At 36.3% G+C, this 22,967-nt stretch overlaps 1 protein-coding gene and 1 long non-coding RNA gene across 3 annotated transcripts in view; one reads left to right on the forward strand and one right to left on the reverse strand.

Annotated features, from left to right (window-relative positions):
- Positions 1-22,967, forward strand: part of LOC138334712 (uncharacterized) — a 228,754-nt gene that overhangs the window by 95,602 nt on the left and 110,185 nt on the right. The gene's annotated exons all lie outside the window — the stretch shown is intronic.
- On the reverse strand, positions 4,952-20,972 carry LOC138334705 (chorion peroxidase-like). The gene is made up of 14 exons (XM_069283382.1): positions 20,846-20,972; positions 15,002-15,227; positions 14,412-14,538; positions 13,860-14,080; positions 12,412-12,591; positions 11,992-12,037; positions 10,413-10,519; positions 9,907-10,008; positions 9,318-9,410; positions 8,406-8,898; positions 6,988-7,212; positions 6,154-6,323; positions 5,678-5,780; positions 4,952-5,367 (listed from the first exon to the last, which is right to left on the reverse strand). Exons 2-14 carry the CDS (start codon positions 15,216-15,218, stop codon positions 5,040-5,042), a joined length of 2,412 nt encoding a protein of 803 aa, XP_069139483.1. The 5' UTR covers positions 15,219-15,227; positions 20,846-20,972; the 3' UTR covers positions 4,952-5,039.

The raw sequence follows: 22,967 nt of genomic DNA on the forward strand, positions 1-22,967 counted from the left end.
TGTTAGACCTAATACAGGGGGTTGACCCCTAATGTTATTGACCATGATTAACTGGTTACAGGGAATATAAAGGTCACCAGAACGTGACCCCTAATGGGTTATTGTTAGACCATGATTAACTGAGCTACATGGAATATAAAGGTCACCAGAACGTGACCCCTAATGGGTTATTGTTAGCCATGATTAACTGAGCTACAGGGAATATAAAGGTCACCAGAACGTGACCCCTAATGGGTTATTGGTAGGCCATGATTAACTGGGGTACAGGGAATATAAAGGTCACCAGAACGTGACCCCTAATGGGTTATTGGTAGGCCATGATTACCTGGGGTAAAAGGAATACAAAGGTCACCAGAACGTGACCCCTAATGGGTTATTGTTAGACCATGATTAACTGGAGTACAGGGAATATAAAGGTCACCAGAACGTGACCCCTAATGGGTTATTGTTAGGCCATGATTAACTGGGGTACATGGACTATAAAGATCACCAGAGCGTGACCCCTAATGGGTTATTGTTAGGCCATGATTAACTTGTGTACAGGGAATATAAAGTTCACCAGAACGTGACCCCTAATGGGTTATTGTTAGTCCATGGTAACTGGAGTACAGGGAATATAAAGGTCACCAGAACGTGACCCCTAATGGGTTATTGTTAGTCCATGATTAACTGGAGTACAGGGAATATAAAGGTCACCAGAACGTGACCCCTAATGGGTTATTGTTAGACCATGATTAACTGAGCTCCAGGGAATATAAAGGTCACCGGAACGAGACCCCTAATGGGTTATTGTTAGTCCATGATTAACTGGAGTACAGGGAATATAAAGGTCACCAGAACGTGACCCCTAATGGGTTATTTGTTAGGACCATGATTAACTGGAGTACAGGGAATATAAAGGTCACCAGAACGTGACCCCTAATGGGTTATTGTTAGGCCATGATTAACTGGAGTACAGGGAATATAAAGGTCACCAGAACGTGACCCCTAATGGGTTATTGTTAGGCCATGATTAACTGGAGTACAGGGAATATAAAGGTCACCAGAACGTGACCCCTAATGGGTTATTGTTAGTCCATGATTAACTGAGCTACAGGGAATATAAAGGTCACCAGAACGTGACCCCTAATGGGTTATTGTTAGACCATGATTAACTGAGCTCCAGGGAATATAAAGGTCACCGGAACGAGACCCCTAATGGGTTATTGTTAGGCCATGATTAACTTGTGTACAGGGAATATAAAGGTCACCAGAACGTGACCCCTAATGGGTTATTGTTAGTCCATGATTAACTGGAGTACAGGGAATATAAAGGTCACCAGAACGTGACCCCTAATGGGTTATTGTTAGGCCATGATTAACTGGAGTACAGGGAATATAAAGGTCACCAGAACGTGACCCCTAATGGGTTATTGTTAGGCCATGATTAACTGGAGTACAGGGAATATAAAGGTCACCAGAACGTGACCCCTAATGGGTTATTGTTAGGCCATGATTAACTGGAGTACAGGGAATATAAAGGTCACCAGAACGTGACCCCTAATGGGTTATTGTTAGTCCATGATTAACTGAGCTACAGGGAATATAAAGGTCACCAGAACGTGACCCCTTATGGGTTATTGTTAGGTCATGATTAACTGGAGTACAGGGAATATAAAGGTTACCAGAACGTGACCCCTTATGGGTTATTGTTAGGCCATGATTAACTGGAGTACAGGGAATATAAAGGTTACCAGAACGTGACCCCTTATGGGTTATTGTTAGGCAATGATAAACTGGAGTACAGGGAATATAAAGGTCACCAGAACGTGACCCCTAATGGGTTATTGTTAGGCCATGATTAACTGAGCTACAGGGAATATAAAGGTCACCAGAACGTGACCCCTTATGGGTTATTGTTAGGCCATGATTAACTGGAGTACAGGGAATATAAAGGTTACCAGAACGTGACCCCTTATGGGTTATTGTTAGGCCATGATTAACTGGAGTACAGGGAATATAAAGGTTACCAGAACGTGACCCCTTATGGGTTATTGTTAGGCCATGATTAACTGGAGTACAGGGAATATAAAGGTTACCAGAACGTGACCCCTAATGGGTTATTGTTAGTCCATGATTAACTGGAGTACAGGGAATATAAAGGTCACCAGAACGTGACCCCTAATGGGTTATTGTTAGACCATGATTAACTGGAGTACAGGGAATATAAAGGTCACCAGAACGTGACCCCTAATGGGTTATTGTTAGTCCATGATTAACTGGAGTACAGGGAATATAAAGGTCACCAGAACGTGACCCCTAATGGGTTATTGTTAGACCATGATTAACTGGAGTACAGGGAATATAAAGGTCACCAGAACGTGACCCCTAATGGGTTATTGTTAGACCATGATTAACTGGAGTACAGGGAATATAAAGGTCACCAGAACGTGACCCCTAATGGGTTATTGTTAGACCATGATTAACTGGAGTACAGGGAATATAAAGGTCACCAGAACGTGACCCCTAATGGGTTATTGTTAGACCATGATTAACTGGAGTACAGGGAATATAAAGGTCACCAGAACGTGACCCCTAATGGGTTATTGTTAGTCCATGATTAACTGGAGTACAGGGAATATAAAGGTCACCAGAACGTGACCCCTAATGGGTTATTGTTAGACCATGATTAACTGGAGTACAGGGAATATAAAGGTCACCAGAACGTGACCCCTAATGGGTTATTGTTAGACCATGATTAACTGGAGTACAGGGAATATAAAGGTCACCAGAACGTGACCCCTAATGGGTTATTGTTAGACCATGATTAACTGGAGTACAGGGAATATAAAGGTCACCAGAGAACGTGACCCCTAATGGGTTATTGTTAGACCATGATTTACTGGAGTACAGGGAATATAAAGGTCACCAGAACGTGACCCCTAATGGGTTATTGTTAGACCATGATTAACTGGAGTACAGGGAATATAAAGGTCACCAGAACGTGACCCCTAATGGGTTATTGTTAGTCCCTGGAGTACAGGGAATAATACCAGAACGTGACCCCTAATGGGTTATTGTTAGTCCATGATATTAACTGAGAGTACAGGGGTGACCCCTAATGGGTTATTGTTAGTCCATGATTAACTGAGAGTACAGGGAATATAAAGGTACCAGAACGTGACCCCTAATGGGTTATTGTTAGACCATAATAACTGGGTACAGGGAATATAAAGGTTACCAGAACGTGACCCCTAATGGGTTATTGTTATGATTAACTGGAGTACAGGGAATATAAAGGTACGTGACCCCATGATTAACTTGGATAGACACCATGGTGACCCCTAATGGGTTATTGTTAGCCATAATTAACTTTGTGTACAGGGAATTATAAAGTTTCACCAGAAACGTGACCCTAATGGGTTATTGTTAGTCCATGATTAACTGGAGTATTTTAAAGGTCACCAGAAACGTGACCCCTATGGGTTAGATGGCCAGAACAAGATACATGTACATATTTTTCACAAGAAAAAAGAGTTGATATAAAATGAAAAACCGATTTAACGATGACCTGTTACCCGACAGGAACCACATGAGACTAAAATAGGAATTTCTTAATAAAAAAATAACATTCAGATTACCTAAAAACAAATAAAAAAATCGAAACAAAAGCTAAGTGAATATTAGGTTTAAAAAATGTAGTGAATCCGTTTTGATTTTTGCCTTTGTAATTACAAACGAATGCAAAATCTTATCAATGTACAATATAATATTCCTACTAAGGAAACCAGCTCTCTTGTAGTTATCTCTCTTATCACATGTTATTAATAAAGCGGTTAGGCATCGAACTGTTTTCCTGGACATTCTAATAGTATAAGTTCGAATATTGACGAAGATTTCTCCAAAAAGTTTCGACTGATACGAATGCCCCTACTTCCTTATGCTGAACGTTATGGGACAGAAACTATCGCATTTGAATAAACTTTAACAGAACTTGGTGTTCCAACCTGGGGAAAGAAGTCCAAACTTGAGCGAAAGCTCATTGTTATCAAAAAGAGTTGGTTTTACAGTAACTGTGCAGTTTGTATACATGTGGGTAGTGTATAAGGAATCAATATCATTTTTCTCTTATTGCATTTGGGAAGTCGATTCATATTCTAACTTATTCAGGACCACTACCACCACAGATGACGGGAAGCACATCTAACCTGGTTAAACAGTGGTGATATATTAAACGTCTGTAAACAGACCGTCCATTAAAGGAGTGGTTCTCATATTCTTTACATGCATTGGTGTGTAGTATAGGTAGCCTATTGTATGTTACTCACCAGTGCATGACACAAATTATGGTAACAAAACTTATACATGTATTTACATCGTAGTAGATGAAACATAAAGTTGGTTTGGATTGATAGAATCCTTCACTCTCTTTGGGGTGGACTGGAGAATCTCAACCCGAGGGGTAGGTTTCTTTAGTTGTCAAACACGAGATTATGCCAGCTATCCCGAGGATTGAGATCTCATATCTCACCCCAAAGAGGGTGAATGATCCTTTTTCTCGATATCGTGTAGATTATCTTTACCATAGGGCGAGATAGAAAAACCGGTAAAATTGCGGACATTCCTGTCCGGGGTAATTGAAATAAAGATATTATATTAGCTTTCTACTGTTTGGCGTGTAAATGTAGACTGAGAACAACTGACAACGGTACATATATAAATGTACACATATTGTGACACCAAATGAGCCTGATAGTGTTACACAGAGTTAACGAGGTACTGTGACAATGTTAGTATAATGCTATGGACCTTGTATATAACAAGTGCTAAGCTGGTTGAAATTTTGAATTTGTCATAGAGGAATTGAATTAAGGAATTGAACAAGTTGTTTACCCGTTGGTTCGTTTGTCGTCATGGCTTCTGCGTTATTTTCTTTTTATCACGGTTAAAACACCGAACATAACACACACTGTTCACTATCACAAAATATTTTTTATTTTATTACCAAGTGTTTACAGCTAAAGTTAGAGAACGAAAAAGTTTTGGACTGTGAGAGTCCACTAAGCAGCTACTACTGGAGATTGGTCGGCTACTATTGCTGCTGTCGTGTCAACATCAGTCACAGTATTGGCTGTTTCAGAGACAGTCTTGGCTATTTCTGAAACTGGTTTAACTGTTTCTGACACAGTCTTAGCTATTTCCGACGGAGCAGTGTTTGCTGTTTGTGATTGAACAGTCGGCTTTTCAGCAGCAAGTGTGGCTTTGGCAGTTGGAGGCATAGAGGATGGTAGGGGGGTCTTGCCAGCCCACTTTGGTGTCCTGTCATACCACTCTTTGAAGTTTAAGTCTGGCAGGAAAGAACATGGGATATGACGCGTGTGTCTTCCACTGTAAAAAACATTCACGTCTTAATACAATAAAAACAAAAAACAAATAATAATCAAATATCATAAGAATAATCAATGTAGCTTACTTGAATATTCCATGAAAATCCTGTCTAGTTATCTTTTTTAAAACAAAAACAGGGATGAAATAGAACACTATTGTGACAATTCAATTGTTCAGTTGAGAGATAACATTAAGAAACCGTACGTAAGCTGTACAAATTCAGTGCTTATACCAATACTAAGACCTTTACATAAAGCCCATATTCATTTTAGGGTAAGCAAACATGAGGATTTAGATTTTATTTACGTACCTGATTTTAGGTGTTAGGAAGGCAGTTCGTTGGATGTCGGGGATGTCCATATTTTCACAGATGAGTTTTGATAACTCGATTTTCTTAATGGAATCCAGTTGACCTGAACATCATGCAATGAATTGTGGTATAAATTGATAAAACACGTACACGTGTAGGTGTGATTGCAGCATATATGGACATACGGTGTATGGATGTATGTCTCATTTATTCAATCAATGTTTCTTAATTAAAGAGACATACGCAACAACAATTATGAACCAAACAGATATCGTGACTAAAGCATATTTGAAATAAACCGCTAAAGTATGGGCTTCTGCAATACTTAAAACACCAAAAAATGAAATCCTGAATGTAATAAAACCGTTTGAGTTGAAGCCATAGTTTATGTAGTACCAGTTATATATGTAATGGAGCAGGATATGGGCCACAATATAAACTCGTTAACAAGATGCTCGATGCAAACCAAAACCTACCGGAAGTGAAACCTGTCGTCGTATCGTTGTTTTCGTACCAGTAACGGTCGCCCACTCTCAATGCGCTGAACTGACGTGAAATGATACAAGCAAATGTTGGTCCGACACTGCCACCGTCTACGTGCACCTCCGACACACCACCGGAGTACAAGTCAATGTCATTGGGGCTTCTGCAATTTTAACAACGTCAACGTGATAGGCAGAGCAACAGACAAATACCAGTGGGTACAAGGTATCAGACAAATTTGTGGTGGGGTAATGGATGTTTGACAGGATTATCTGAGAGAGATTAACTGACAGAGATTAACATTTAGATCCATAGCATCGTACTGCTTTCTGATATATCGGAGTTAACTCTAATATATCAGAATGCTCGGACCGCAGACAGGTAAACAACGATGGTACAGATATTGGTGACAGGTTCAAGTTCTTGTATGAAACAAAGCCATACCACATACATAGGAATTAGATGTATATACGTGTATATACCTTTTTGTTAATTAAAACCTGTGTCACCTTAGAATAAAGTCATATTTTAATCATATTTGATAAATTCATTTACAAGTTTTTATTAAAGTAATTGTATGTCTCACACGAGTTTTTTAGACAACAGTACTATAAACGACCCTTATAGTTAATATCGTCATCAATGACTACTAATTATACTTATATACAATATTTAGTTTTGTTTATATTGATCCCTCGTAAATTCGAATGCGATGTTCAGGTTCTATTTAAATTTTATAAAAAAAATATCGATTTGTGTTAGTTCTGTTAATTTTGTGGTCTGGACGTTAATATAAATAAAAGGGATCATTATCCCGATAACATTACGTGTATAATTCACTCAGTACAGCAGCTGTTTCGTTGTCGTGATGTTCAAGGCCACCATTCCGCTTCACTTCGAATGACGTCACTTCCGACAGTCCGCACCATTTCCGCCATGTGTTATATGACGGAAGTCCCTGTTCACGACCTCTATGGATGTTCGTTGCAGCCAAATCCAGACTTATGTTTTGTAGTAAGAATAGTTTATTCCTGACGCCATCTTCAATGTATCTGTGAGATAAAGCGGAATACAGAATTAAGGATTCATTCGATTTTGTTCCATATACATTCTGTATGAAGCTGTTACTCTTTGTTTAATATGACTGGAGGCAAGGCCTTAAAGGGCACAGTCAGATGTTTCAGTAACCATTATAATTATACATTAATAAAAAGTTCAATTTATCGAAATAACGGAGCCGAATTTTCTGTTTATTTTTTTTTTTCATATATTCACACTCTATCCTGGTCCCGAAACCCCCATTTGAAAAGGAAATCCACATAAGAGAAGGAAGAATTTTTTATTTCCGTAACAGATATTCCTTTTTTGGTCAGCTGATTATGTTGTAAGGTGGTCTATCACATGAACGCTTGCAAATAAAGAGCAATAAGCACTGAGCTTCTGCCGGATGAAGATTTCGTTCGTCGTATCGTAAAAGCGTTTGAACCGCTTGGTTATATAATGAGCTGACTTCAAAGCATTGGATTCACGCTGACTGCTTTTTTTACACTGGGTAAAAAAATGGCGGCCGCAAACTGAAGCTGTCAGTGTGTAGGATTGAATTTTGAAGATTGTGTTTTTTCTTATATTTTCAAGTATGTTTTACGTTAGGAGTGCTTCGCACTTCGTGCCCTTCGCGGCCTTATTAATCAATTGTGATAGGCAACCATACTTCTATGGTAGTTTTAAGCTACCAAATACTAGATACGATTGTAGATGTTAAATTGATGCAACCCACCAATTAAATATCTAATTCAATGTTTTAATACCAACACAAAACCAAAGTTTTCTATCACACCCATCATGACATGTCTGATGAATGGTAATAGAAAAAATGTTCACTGAAAGGGTGCGAAAATCTTTACACTTTACAATATGAAGAGATGTTTTGAAATAATCTTACTGGACGATTGATTTTTTTGGTATCGAAAGCACACTATTAACACACACAGCGAAATATAACAACAATACTACCAGTAAATTACTGTAAACCAACTTGAATTTAGCGACCAGAATGATTCGCGAAAGTTTATCTCCGCGAAGTAATGTCTGCATCATATACATTTTAATCAATTTCCATTTTTAAATCCGAAAATGTTTTGAAATGGAATTCGTAAAATTAATAGCCGCGAAAGAAAGAAGGTTGGTTCACATTAAATTATTTCAACGACATAAGGTTCGGTGTAATGTATAGCCACCTACATACCTATCGGCCATGGGACTTGGGTCTGAAATTAGCCACCTCAGGATTCCCTCATAACCAAAATGCTTGCTCCTTTGTAGGTAATATGGTTTGTGGAATGTCTTTTCAATCACAACTCCCTTCTTCTTCTCAAACTTTGGTCCGATGTACGTCTGTTTCTTCGGGATTTGTGAATGTCCAAATCTGAAAGCGGCAGCAGCAAATGATGTGGCAACACCGGCGTCGACGTAGTCCTTGTACGTCAGGACATGTCCAAACTCGGTGTCGTCCAGGTTATAGTAGTTAACCAGGGGTTTCCCGATTATCTGGGGAAGGTACTCGTTGTAAGTGATGTGTTGGATGATAGCGGAGACGATCTTTCTGGTTTCCTGGTAGAGTTTCTCATCATCCCATGTTGGGTTAATCTCGTGCAGCTTCAATGCGATGCGATTGTGTTCGCGCATGAGCAGAGTGTGCAAGGCACCAATTGAAGCAACTAAATTCGACCGCTCGTCACCTTGAATAAACGATATTCAATGACATACATGATTATGATAACTGTCTACATTGTTATATTGTATATGTTTATGTTAACTCTCCGATGTGTTAAAAACTAGGAAATAAAAGAATCTGAATCTGAATCTGATAAAACATTTTTAAAATCTCCAAATTAATCCATAACAGATTACTAACTTTAAAAATATATTTGAAAGTTTCTTTCTATAAAAACATAATATTTAATTCAAAACAGTTTACTTACAAAGAAGTAAATTGTACAAATTAATACCACAATAAGATCAGCTTTATTCAACGTTTTGATATGGCGAGGACTTGAAGTTGTTTTGAAAATAATATGGCATATAAGACGATATTATACTAATTCATTAATCTATCCCTACATGTATAAGCTGTTACTATTAAAATAAAAAAGTATACCAGCCAGCTGGCATTGTTGTCCTTTCTTTTGTAGGATACAGTTGTCATTTCCGGCTGGAGGGAGGAGCCCGTGATGTCCTTCACGTAATAGACCTAACGACAACAAAAAACGGTTATCATATACCTGGGGTTTTTTCACGTGTAATGTTGTGTTAAAATGTCAGGAGTTATAATATTATAATATTGCGATCTGCTAAGAGTACACATGATTTAACTACTATTTTTAAAGGATTAAGTTTTTGCGAAATCGCAAAAATGCCATCCTCGCTATACGCTATAACAAGTTAGCACTTGTACTGCAAAGCTTTCCCTTAAAGACTTTAACAAAATGAAAATTGTGTTTTGGTAATATCAGTTTAGTTTTTTTCTCGGTGCGTCCATTACCTTAATGTGTTATTACAGTAGTAACACGTTCAGTGTTAGTGTGGTAGAAAAGCCGACGTGAGTGCCCAATGAATATATAATTGCTTCGACATTTGGACACTGACTTTTTGTCTCTAAGTATTATTGACCTTATTCCGTTTTACATCCGCGACTGTGCATTGACACAAATATCTTTACTGTTGATTCAGAATCTTCTTATACGAACCTAACTCCATTTTACGTAAACGACTTTCCTCTTCCTTGGTTGAGCCATAGATTGCTGAGCCATCCAGGTAAGAGGTGACTTTGTTGATTGGACGTCGCTCACCTGATCATAAAATACACTTGTTTGACCATGGTTATTATTAAAAGCAATTGAAATTCGAACCATAAGAATATAAAAAGTAAGTACATAAATAATAAGTTAATACTCTAAAAATTATTTGTACATATACTGTTATTGTATTTCCATCAGAATTAGAGAAAATGTGAAAATGGTAGGTCTCTATAGGAAATATATGACCATAATCAAAATTATAACATTTTACAGATATTTATTCAAATATAACTTCATCATATTTTTACGTATAAAACTATACACGTGAATAACATAAGTAGAGGAAACAATTTTCTACGTAAGCGTATTTTCACAAATAGAGTTGAAAAAAATGAACACTTATGCTCTACCGACAAAACAAGCATTGTTTCAGTAGCCTCAGTTTGGCACCTTACCTATGGAGCATTCAGGTCCGGCACCGGGAGCTGCACGGACAAAGTTCATACAGGATGAAGAGAAATGTGGATCGTCGGCGGGGATGTCAATGGGTAGACAAGCAGGGCTAGGAGAGATCAAGTCAAATAAGAGGATGGTGGTATATCGATAAAACACAGCAAATTTGAATTGTTTTGGAATGGTCTACACTCTGTAAATTCTAATTTTGTTATTCTAAAGACGTTTTATTTGGTGGCGCAATAAGTTGAAATGTTATAATCAGTATCTGACAACTCCCCTCTATACATGTACATACATGTATATTTATACATTCAACTAACGACATACCTGAATGCCTAGTGTTAGAATATCACCTACCTTAACCACTTCATTAAAATTTCAAGGCATGTAACGCGCAAATTCATATCTGAATTGTTTTCGGACAAGGGCCTCTTATACTGTAATGTCACCATTTCCGTGTTGTTGATTGCGTTACTGTTTAATTATAGCTTATCATAGGCTGTGCATTTCCATATACATGTATATAAATTAAGTGATCTTATGTTCTTATCAAATATCAATTTATGAATGATTGATATTGTTTCCTGCATTTGATCTAATCAAACGATTCTTCTCTGTGACAATATAAAATGTATCTTTATTTAAAATTACTATTGTTACCCTATACCTTGTACCATGCAGTGTTTAATTAATGTATAGAACCTATACAAATATTCCCCTGCCTTGATGCCCACTCATTACTTACATATCCAATTAACATAATATTATCGCATTAATTTCAAATGAAAATGTCAGTGATGGCGCTTAATGATGATACACCGTACCAAGGCGTCACACGATCAGTTTCCCGTGAGCCCAGTCACTTTATAAAATCTGTCAATCAGGCTGGATATCTTAACTACAGTCAACCCATTACAATAATAACTTAATGATGGAAGTCATGTTATTACAAATGAAAAATATACAGGTATGTCACGGTGTCCATGAAAGGTGACTGATATATGTTCAGTCATCAACACGAATGCATTGTTTATATCCATTCAGTTAATGACCCAGTTATAGTCCTACTTTGACATTGTCGATGTTTTAGCTGTACTACTGTATGTGTTCTTGTGACAGAAAGACCATGCTTTCGAATATCTTTTCAGTTTTTTACTATTCGATATAGTGAGAGCGAGGAGGTATACAGACATACCGCACTCTCCCAAATGACCAATTTGCTCATTACACTCAACACACCATGTGCAAGAAAGGTCGTCATATATCAATTACATGTATATGCTAAATCAAAACATCCTCGAGCTACACTTTGTACCATGTGACACTTTAAACGGTAATTTTTTTGCAAAAGCAAATGTTATTATGATGTTTGTTTTGACCGAGTTGCACAGTGGTATACGTAATTAATGTATAACGTGAAAAACATTAGTGTGGAACATGTTCGTTTTGCAGTAAACGTATAATGTATAAATATACTTCAACCGAGAATATTGTCTGCTGTATCTGTGTATTATAAGAATTTCGTTTATTCTAAATTTTTATTGTCGAGTTAATTTTCACATGTTCGGTTAAACTTACTTCTTCCTGTCGGCTCCACAACAATCCAGGGAATTTCCGCTGTCGTCTGAAAAAAATATCGAAATTACTCTTATGGAACGGAAGTACGTTTTCTATTATATTTCGTGTATCTCTAAAATTATGAAAGGTTTATGAGTATTTTAACTTTTTCATATTAAGCCATACGAATTACACTTAAGAATACCTAATGATTGAAAACGATAATTACATTACACATACAATTCTACATTTGATAGTTACCCTGGATGTATTGTATTACACATCACTTACATTTAATAATGAAGTATCAACTATTACCCTTACTTTGTCCAGTATAGACACCTTTAATTAGTTGAGTACAGACCACTAACATCTAACGAATGCAGCACAAGCTCCCGAGTTGAATACTGACCACTTACGTTTAGAGTGTTGACCACTCACCTTTAATTAATGGAGTACCGATAATGTCATGGTTGATGAACTGACCCCAGGTCATCAACATCACGGTCAGTTTGGACTCGTACGTCTGGTTACCCGTGGACTGATGGAGAGAATTACTGATATCCCGGGGGTTGGGGAGGGGTGAGCCATCCTCAGCACGAGACCGTGGAGAATTGAAACCTAAAATAAGGTGATATAACATTAATATTTGTAATGAACCCTGGGAGAGATTGAACTGTAAAAGCGATTTTAGTAGTTCTTGACAAATATTGGTTTACTCAACTGGCGTAAGTCAGGACACAGCATACATTGTGTAACCTGTCAAATACTTTGACAAGGGTATGTTGCGTCTTTCCAGCATATCATAGTAATAACGAGTGCTCCAACTTCCATTACAACAGTTTTGTTTCTATAAATATACGCAAACTTTAATGCATTCTTACAGTAAATTGCCCTTCATAAAATGTAAGTTTTAACATTTTTAAAGTTGTAGATACATGTATAAATGAAAAAAAAGAAGAAAATTAATTGAAATAAGCTATTCATAAACTGTTAGCGCACGGAGTGCAATTCAATGAGTTTAATTAAAAGATGAAAGTGAGTGGAACGGATGCTTCTGAAATGTGATTTATGGTTTATGATGAGTCATGCATAAATATTTGATTCAGTCATATGAAAACGAATTACCTTAATAAATATAATAAATGATGATCTAATTCGGTACATAAATGTGAATATTCTATCAAGATTGGTGTAGTGTCTACATGTATAGTTACATTCCATACCCTTTCCCTGAAGTGGTAATGCTAATTATGTCCTTTACGCTTGATTTATTTTGCAACAATATGCATACAAGATGTATCGGCATTGTCACATCTAAAAGAAACTTCCATTTGAAATAATGAAATAATTGTTTTTCTCCAATACATAGTTGATTTATTATGTCTTTAACTTCAACTAATTTCAATATTTTCTAATAAGTAATTTCAAAGTCTAAGCTCTATCAAATGATGCTCTGGTTCAGGTCCAGATTCCTACACAAAATTACATATTTACTGTATATAACTGTAATGAGTAAAAATCAGTTGTGGTTCGCTTAAGCTGCAAAGTTCAACAATGAATTAACCATGCATAAAACTACTACTCTATTTGGACAGTAGAAGGCGACTAAATATCATTTTCTTCATTCACTGACAGAAGAATACAGTAAAACAGAGTTATAACGAACCTCTTCAGACCAACAGAATAACTTCGATATAAACGTAGTTCGTAATATACACATTACATTCATCCTATGGTATGAAATGATAATTACCTCATTATAACCATGCATTTGTTGTAGCAGGTTCTTTATAAATATGTTTTAATACTGTATTAGAGAACCAAGGCATACAGGAGACCTATCAAAGTGTTGTTTTACTCAAACAGCTGCTGCGAAAAAGCTTTACCATCATCATAGGCAGGAGACAGGAATCTCTTTTGTGGCATTCCAGTCATGCCCCAGGCGGGATGTCCTAAGTTGTTGCAAGATCCGTCGATAGTTCTGTAAGGAGACTCTGGGTCGCAATGGAAGTGAGACGCTTTCTCGTCACAGTACTTCCGGAACGCTACTCCAAGGGAATCCCGCCATTGTTCGGACTTGAGAATATCTTGTGCGGAAATCCCAGAGCTGTAATATAATGAATTTGATAGAAAATAATCAAACAATACACATACGATATTTAAAAAAAAAAAAAAAAAAAAAAAAACAAAAACATATTTTACAACATTGGAAACTATTATAGACTAAAAGGTTCATAGGCCCTTATTTAATACCATTTTTATGGGTTTTTTATGAATTTTAAAGCAAATAGTCTTAATCTTGGTTATGTTGGTTTCTTACAAGCGTTTCATATATTGCGCTGGTTGTACTGTTTGTAATTTCGACAATGTCTAAGATCGCACAAGTCAAACGAATATTATAAATACCAATGGCTGAGCACTGTATCACCAACTTTTACCTGGTACTAAGCTGCTGGATTGCGTCAAGACCAAGTGACGCTATTTTGGAGTCTGCCTGTGTCTCTGGTTCTCTTCTCGGTACAGGACACAGCGTATGAAAATCTGCCCTCATTGTTGCTGTAATATCTAATGTAAAACAATAGTAGGATGTTAATTTATTTTATTTTATACAGCGGTGCTTATATTTCATTTCAAAATATTTGATTGTCAATAATACTTGAGTCTATCTTACTTCAATGACATCTGAAAACAACCGGATCGATATTGTCCTTGTGCTACCCACTGCCTCGATATTGCGCAACTCACTCAACGGAGTTCATCAGAGGGGTGTCCTAGGAATTTTGCCACTCAGTCTTTACTATTTCAAGGATTTGCATGAACGAAATATCGCATTGCATTATTCACCTAATAGCTCTCTTATGGTATGTACCGATTGTGACGTCATTATTCTGTGGACGAAATTCAACTCGTTTTCTCCGAAAAGTATGACGTTGCGCTGGCAACCACATGGCGTCACATTCAATACCTACCCACAAGGGCAGACAACTCTAATATGTAAATACAGAATACTGATTGCCTTAGAACCTACCTTTGGTCACAGACTTCCCAATATTACTATGGAGCTGTGTCAACACCAGTCTGAATGCATCTTTGACGTCATCAGTGTAATTGTAAGCAATCGTCATATCAGTGGTGGTATCGGTGGTAGTGGCGGCATCAGTAGTAAATGGAACAGCGCCGAGGACAACGGCACGACCGAGGAGTACCGAGAGGACGAATACAGGCAATACACTCGGCACCGCCATGGTTGTAACCTAGGGAAACCAAGATGGGGTAACCAGCTTAAGATTGTTACGGAAATATTTCAGGATTTACCATACGAAATATGTTAAGAAAATGTCGCATGTCGGAGGATGGCTGTTCAAACTGCTGTTACATTTTGTACGACAATCAATTGATTAATACACTGTATTTATATATGCCATATCTCTCGATATCTTATAATAAAATTCGTTTATTTTGCCGTTGTCAAGTTGACATTAATTTCGCATAAATGCCAACATAATGCAGTCAAATACTTATATAAATTGTGTCATATAAATGCAAAACATAACATGTCAAATTATCAGTGTTTTTCATATCTAGTATGGAGTGACTTTTTTTCCATGTAGGATTTTCTTTACTATTCCCATTACTTTTTCACAGAAAAGTTTCCTTTTCTCTGTGAAGAGGCCCAGTAATAACACACCGATTGTGATAGGGACAGTCGTGTAAACTGAAGTGTTTTGACGACGTACAATATTGTCACCTGCTTATATCGCAACCTAATTTTAACGGGCGTCAACCAGAAATTCAGCATTGGTTCGACCTATAACATTGTACAACCAGGGATGTCACAAGGTAGTCTGGTGAAAATGTCAAAAAAATACTAATTATTACGTTTTTTGTGTGTTTTGCATAATAATATATGAATACTATCTCGTGACAGGTCACATTTGCTTACAGTTTAGAGGTATTTAAGTTTGGTGTATACGCAACAGATTTGGACACTATCACATTGTCGAAAGAAATTCACTTAGTATATCCAGAGACTTCGTTCTAATTCTTATATCTGTAAACAAATAAACATATATGATCACCCTTCATACTAAGATACGTAGATTATTAATATTTTAATAATTTATTAGTTTAGTACTGGACTCCTAAATTTCAGACATTTAGTCTAGGGGATACCAAGTCAAACCTGAATAGAACGCCCAGGACAGGGTATTGGTAATGTGATGAAAACATTTGCCTGTTATGTCTGTGATGCAGTTAGTTATAATGTGGTAGCACAATTAAATAAACAAGAGTACTCTTCCAAGCTGACAAAACACGATTACACGAACATATCTTATATAAAGCTGTTAAGAGTTTTTGTGCATTTAGAAGAAATTCAGAAGGTTGTGTTCTCGTGCATTCTTTTGCATATATATAAGCTATATATTCTACTTCAATATCTACAAAATCAACAAGGATTAAAAACTACATTGTTTTTTGGTTTGGTTTATTATATTAAGTTGATATGAAGCATGTAATATTTCACTCTGATAATGATTTATTAGCCTCTCAAGATTTACAATTACAAAAATGTTTTGTTAAACCATCACGTCACTTAATTGTTACCAACATGTAACAATGTAAATTGAATTTATACACCTCCGTGGTGGTTAGCTGTGACAAGTACGCCTCTTTATGTCTCGTAACAACGTTTACTACTTAGTCAGGGCACATCACATGGGGCTACAAAGGGGCGAATTGTCGGGGGAAATCAGGATACCAAGATATCAGTTATATAGCTTACCAAAATCACAGTCATGTATATTGCATATCCAAGTGAAAAAAATATGTCGGGCAGAAATGAGAAATGACCAGCTCTTTAAATTATTTTTAATTAAGGATGTCAATTTGGTGATACATGTATCGAAGTTTTTGATAACATCCATAATATCGAAAAACATCGAAGTTCCACTTGTGGTTAAAATACAAACAGAAGAAAATAATACTAACATTATCTACCAACACCTAAAGACGTATGGACCAATCAGGGTTTTTTTTCTACCAACATCTTACGACGTATGGACCAATCAGGGGTTTTCTAAATACCTAAGTTTTTTGATAACATCCATAATATCGAAAAACGTCGAAGTTCCACTTGTGGTTAAAATACAAATAGAAGAAAATAATACTGGCATTTTCTACCAACACCTAACGACATATGGACCAATCAGTTTGTTTTTCTACCAACATCTTACGACGTATGGTCCAATCAGGGTTTTATTCTACCAACATCTTACGACGTATGGACCAATTAAGGGTTTTCTAAATACCTAACGACGTATGGACCAATCAGGGTTTTTCTACCAACATCTAACGACGTATGGACCACTCAGGGTTTTTCTACCAACACCTAACGACATATGGACCAATCAAGGGTTTTTCTACCAACACCTAACGACGTATGGACCAATCAGGGTTTTTCTACCAACACCTAACGACGTATGGACCAATCAGGGTTTTCTACCAACACCTAACGACGTATGGACCAATTAAGGGTTTTCTAAATACCTAACGACGTATGGACCAATCAGGGTTTTCTACCAACACCTAACGACGTATGGACCAATCAGGGTTTTTCTACCAACATCTAACGACGTATGGACCAATCAGGGTTTTTCTACCAACATCTAACGACGTATGGACCAATCAGGGTTTTTTTTCTACCAACATCTTACGACGTATGGACCAATCAGGGGTTTTCTAAATACCTAAGTTTTTTGATAACATCCATAATATCGAAAAACGTCGAAGTTCCACTTGTGGTTAAAATACAAATAGAAGAAAATAATACTGGCATTTTCTACCAACACCTAACGACGTATGGACCAATCAGTTTGTTTTTCTACCAACATCTCACGACGTATGGACCAATTAAGGGTTTTCTAAATACCTAACGACGTATGGACCAATCAGGTTTTTTTTCTACCAACATCTTTCGACGTATGGACCAATTAAGGGTTTTCTAAATACCTTACGACGTATGGACCAATCAGGGTTTTTCTACCAATACTTAACGACGTATGGACCAATCAGGGTTTTCTACCAACACCTAACGACATATGGACCAATCAGGGTTTTTCTACCAACAATTAACGACATATGGACCAATCAGGGTTTTTCTACCAACACCTAACGACGTACGGACCAATTAGGGTTTTTCTACCAACACCTAACGACGTATGGACCGATCAGGGTTTTTTGGTGCCAAATACAGTATCAGGATAAACCATCGTCGACCTCCTACTATCTGTGCAGTACTGATTATTTTAGTTTATTACTCAAAATTAATAAGTTTATTATATATCTGTTTTGATTTAAAACTTCCTCTAGGAGGCCTCGCATATTTACATATTATATACACTGATATAAGATAATTACCGGTTTCGTTAGACGTACTGGATAATGATATCGCGAGAGTTTAAAATTGAAATCTTGAAATGTTAATGATCCATCAGTGTCTAGATGAGTCAGGTATATATGTACTTACTTTATGTTATAATAAAAGTGATCAGAGCAAATTATTACTTCGACACAAGTATCTATATCAAACTTGGCATGATGGTTTAATTTGGTCTAGACATACTGTTATACTCGTATAAATCATGTGAAATGAATCATGCTATACTGTTTATATCACTATACGGAGTTTGATAGAATTTGGTTAGCTGTTAAGTAACCTAACGTCCCGTTCAAGATATCTCTCCTTTATGTGAATACTACACACGTTAATCTGAGAGCGGGTTGATTTGAGATGATAATGTGTGTTAAGATAACACTTTATACTGCTGTCTTAATGTAGCATACAGCTCTAGACTTTACAGGTCTGCGATGTGTGAATGTCTCGGGCGGCTGCGATGTGTAAATGTCTCGGGCGGCTGCGATGTGTGAATGTGTCGGGCGACTGAGGTATCCATTTTTATCTCACTGAAACATGGTTTTATGATCACAATTAAGAAATTCTAGTTAACAGCCGGTTGTGTAATATTGGCATATTCATTTAAAATAATGCAAAGTTATCAATGTTTTCGGTCTAGCTACTATAACCAAATGGATATATGATATTTAGTTCCAGTGACATTTAACATTACATGATCGCAGATGTACTTTTCATGCAAAACATGTATAGATGTATCATATTCTTACATTTTACTAGATGTTTGCTTGACACATGACATGACACCAAGACCATTTATAAGTAAAGGGCGTGAGTGAGTTGGAAAACAATCAGTACGTTTATATGAAATATTTACACATGCAGCTTCGAAAATCCCATCCATCATATTCAACACAGGCGAGGCCTTTATTTAATGACGTTGTGACTGTTTATAGAATGTCAAACAAAACAAAACAAATTAATCGATATTAATAATGGATATGTACACTTCGGTGATACGGAGATCGACATCCAGACGTTTTGTAGACTTACAGGATAAGATTCGCCAAGTAATCCACATCATGTCACAAACCGTCATTATCATAACTCATAAATCAGCTGTCACTCGGCTCGGCTGTGTCTTTTAACAAGATATTAATTAAGGTATTCGTCACGAGCATGATATGAACACGTAATATTATTAACTGGTATAAGAAACCTTCCGTGATATATATTCATTATCATATTGTTTCTTCTATGGCGTGTAGTCATGAAGAAGAGTGTAATAAACTAAAAGCCACATACAAATAAACATATAACACGAGAAATACAAATAAACGTATAACACGAGAAATACAAATAAACATATAACACGAGAAATACAAATAAACATATAACACGAGAAATACAAATAAACATATATCACGAGAAATACAAATAAACGTATATCACGAGAAATACAAATAAACATATATCACGAGAAATACAAATAAACTATATCACGAGAAATACAAATAAACGTATATCACGAGAAATACAAATAAATATATCACGAGAATACAAATAAACTATATCACGAGAAATACAAATAAACGTATATCACGAAATACAAATAAACGTATACAGAGAATCAATAAACATATCACGAGAAATAAAATAAACGTATATCACGAGAAATACAAATAAACATATATCACGAGAAATACAAATAAACATATATCACGAGAAATTTATCAATTAACTTGATAACAATTTTTTCGCTTTCATCTAGTCGATTTGTTATTGTTAGTATGGCTATCAATGAATCCGATATTTTTCGTCATTTAAGCATTGGATACAGAATTAGGAAGTTTTTAATTACGGCCTTAAACAAAAACTTGGCGATCCAAGAATATGTATGTAGAATTTAAAGATACACAGGTAAGTTAATAGGCTTGTTTTCCGAACTTCCAATCTCACATATTTATATTCTTATGTATTTTGTTCTTGGATAAGTAACGATACGTTACTAAAATAGTAAAATGCATTGCGAGAATGGTATCATATAATACCTGTGGATTTCATTTTTGTGCGTCTTGTTGAAAATCTTCATTTGGTTTGAACCATACTTAACAACTTTTGTTTAAGTAAAAACAATGTCCAGATTCGGTATTACACAAAAATATCTGTCTAACAAGTGTCTTTAAAATTCCATTTCTTGAAACATTTATTTGGTAATTGATTAATCAGAGATTTAATTGATCCTATCTACACCGGGAGGACTGGTCGCGACGAATGAGAAAAGACCCTCCCCTTAGTGTTTAAAATGTAATTTGATGATGTTTCAGATCATACATTATGTGTTTCTCCTAAATTTTGTTCTATCAGATAAAATCCTCTGAAAAGAGGAAGAATCACATCCTTGATTAAGTAAAAAAGTAAGATATTGATAATAGATTTAGTGAATCACTTAGCACTTACCTTGAACAATTCACGTTACTCCCTTAGTTCTATCACCTGCCCTCTACCGCGCTTGACAAACCAGGAAAATCTCTTTCATAAAATTTGCATACTCACTCAACTAGAACGTACAACCTTAATGAGGAAAGTCCATTTAACGTATGTGACCTTTTCCGTTTGAAACATGTTAAGGTCATTGTGACATATAATCATTAACAGTAATTTGAAAGGTATATTAGATAAAGCGATTACTTACTTAAGAAGTTAGTTATATATATATATGTTATTTTTTTTTGTAATTCCTTTTTTGTTTGTGGGAATATCTATATAATTTGGATGTATTTATCATTGCAAGTTAAAAGTCTGAAATGTATTCCTACTTTCAATGTAACTACCATAGCACTATATATTATCATACCACTGTTCTACTTACATTATATTATCATGTTACAAATAAAACAAAATAATGCATGATCTTACAGTTAATGTGAACTGTGGCGGACAACAGACAACCAACCAACCGTTCTTTTGTTTATTGTATTAGGTTTAACGTTTTATTGACAGCCAGGGCCATAGAGGGACGGCCTCATGTGTTGTGGGGTGTGGATGTCTGTATGTTTTGGGAGGCTGTAGTAAATTCTAAAACAAAGCAACACAATACAACGTGTTCCCATAATGACACGAAAAATAGCACGCATGTAAATACTGCTACCTTTGTATGCTCCGACGTAATTCTGACAGCATTGCTGATTAACATTTTCCATTGATTACAGGTTTTTGCAACTTCCTGGTATGTAAAAATTACTGATGCATTTTTTTTTAAACTGCTTGACATGACCGTGGAGGTCGTCATTCATTGATGGTCTTGTTTTTATTGATGGTCTTGTTTGCAAACCTACTGTTTATCGCATTAAATGGATTGATGCTAACAAAATCAGTTTTATACGGAACGCGAATATTTTACAAAATATCAATATTCAAGTCATAACGTGCGAAAACGGACCTGTTTTATAAGTCAAATTAACCAAACAATTAAATATAAAAAAATTATAATCTAAAATGCCTCAAACGATAGAGTTCCATTCTACATTCAAATGAAAGAAAGATAAACACCTAATAAATAATAAGTCATTACATATTTACACCGCAGGCATCAGATATTTCTCTTATTCTCATCAATTAACATTGAGCATTGTCTCAAAGTTTAATTCTCTTCTGATTCTATTTGTATTTAAAGATTAATAAACCGTGTTTCAAAATGGTAAATAATAATCATTTGTCAGTTGCCAATTGATTATGTGGAACTTTACTTTCCAGTGTTTTTTTTAGGCCGAATCTACCGCCGAACTTCGGTTGTTTCCCCTAGCTCAAAAGTAGCATATTTTCCTAAAAAAAATCGTATTTTCCCAAAATAAAATCGTATTTTCCCAATCGAGTTGTCTGTCGTTTATTGATAGCAGTTGTCTTGTCCCAGTGTTTTTTGTCTCAAAAGATGCCGTAATAAATTCAGAAAACATCGTAGAACTTCCGTGTTTACTGTTATCTGACTGCAAAGCGCGCTGATGATTGATCGTTATCGCCAATGCGTTTTACTTCCGGTATTTCGTTCAGGGTCACTCTTGAGTTTGAATCGCATTATCTGTAAACGTATTTGTCAAGCGTCTATAGGATTGTGAACGCAGGTACGTGTCAAGGGTGAAAATGTCGCATAATTCAAAATATTACAACAAACGGCTCACAAAAAAGATGCCAGGGGTCTGACAAGGATAAATGACCTTTGGAATTTGAAAAAATTCGACACAACAAACTGAATTACTAGTAGAAGAATCTCCATCTCCTGTTCAACAGGCTGACCAGTCCAGTGTTGGGAATGAGACGTCAATTAACGATCGTGTGACGTTGGGATCCTCAGCCGATCATAAACCATTCAGTTAGTAAAAGATCAAATTAAGTCCAGTGGTCACTGTCTGGTATCTACAGTGTCTGTAATTTCTAATTGAGTCCGAAATTGAAAAAATTAAAACTGATAGGTGTTAGGTAAGCTGGCGTGCGACCTGATGAAATATGAGGTGGTATATCCATGGGTGTTATTTTTCGGCGGGGGGAGAGGTGGGCTTATTTTTGGCAAGTTCTGTGAACTTTT

Source organism: Argopecten irradians, chromosome 11 (genome assembly GCF_041381155.1).
Source record: "Argopecten irradians isolate NY chromosome 11, Ai_NY, whole genome shotgun sequence".
NCBI classification, from domain to species: domain Eukaryota; kingdom Metazoa; phylum Mollusca; class Bivalvia; order Pectinida; family Pectinidae; genus Argopecten; species Argopecten irradians.

Bases quoted from the DNA above. Each gene is read 5' to 3' on its own strand.
- LOC138334705 (XM_069283382.1), bottom strand. From the start codon at position 15,218: ATGGCGGTGCCGAGTGTATTGCCTGTATTCGTCCTCTCGGTACTCCTC. The intron at 10,009-10,412 runs GTAAGGTGCCAA...TTTTATGATCAG, and splicing joins CGGACCTGAATGCTCCATAG to GTGAGCGACGTCCAATCAAC. The intron at 5,781-6,153 runs GTAGGTTTTGGT...CATGATGTTCAG, and splicing joins GACGACAGGTTTCACTTCCG to GTCAACTGGATTCCATTAAG.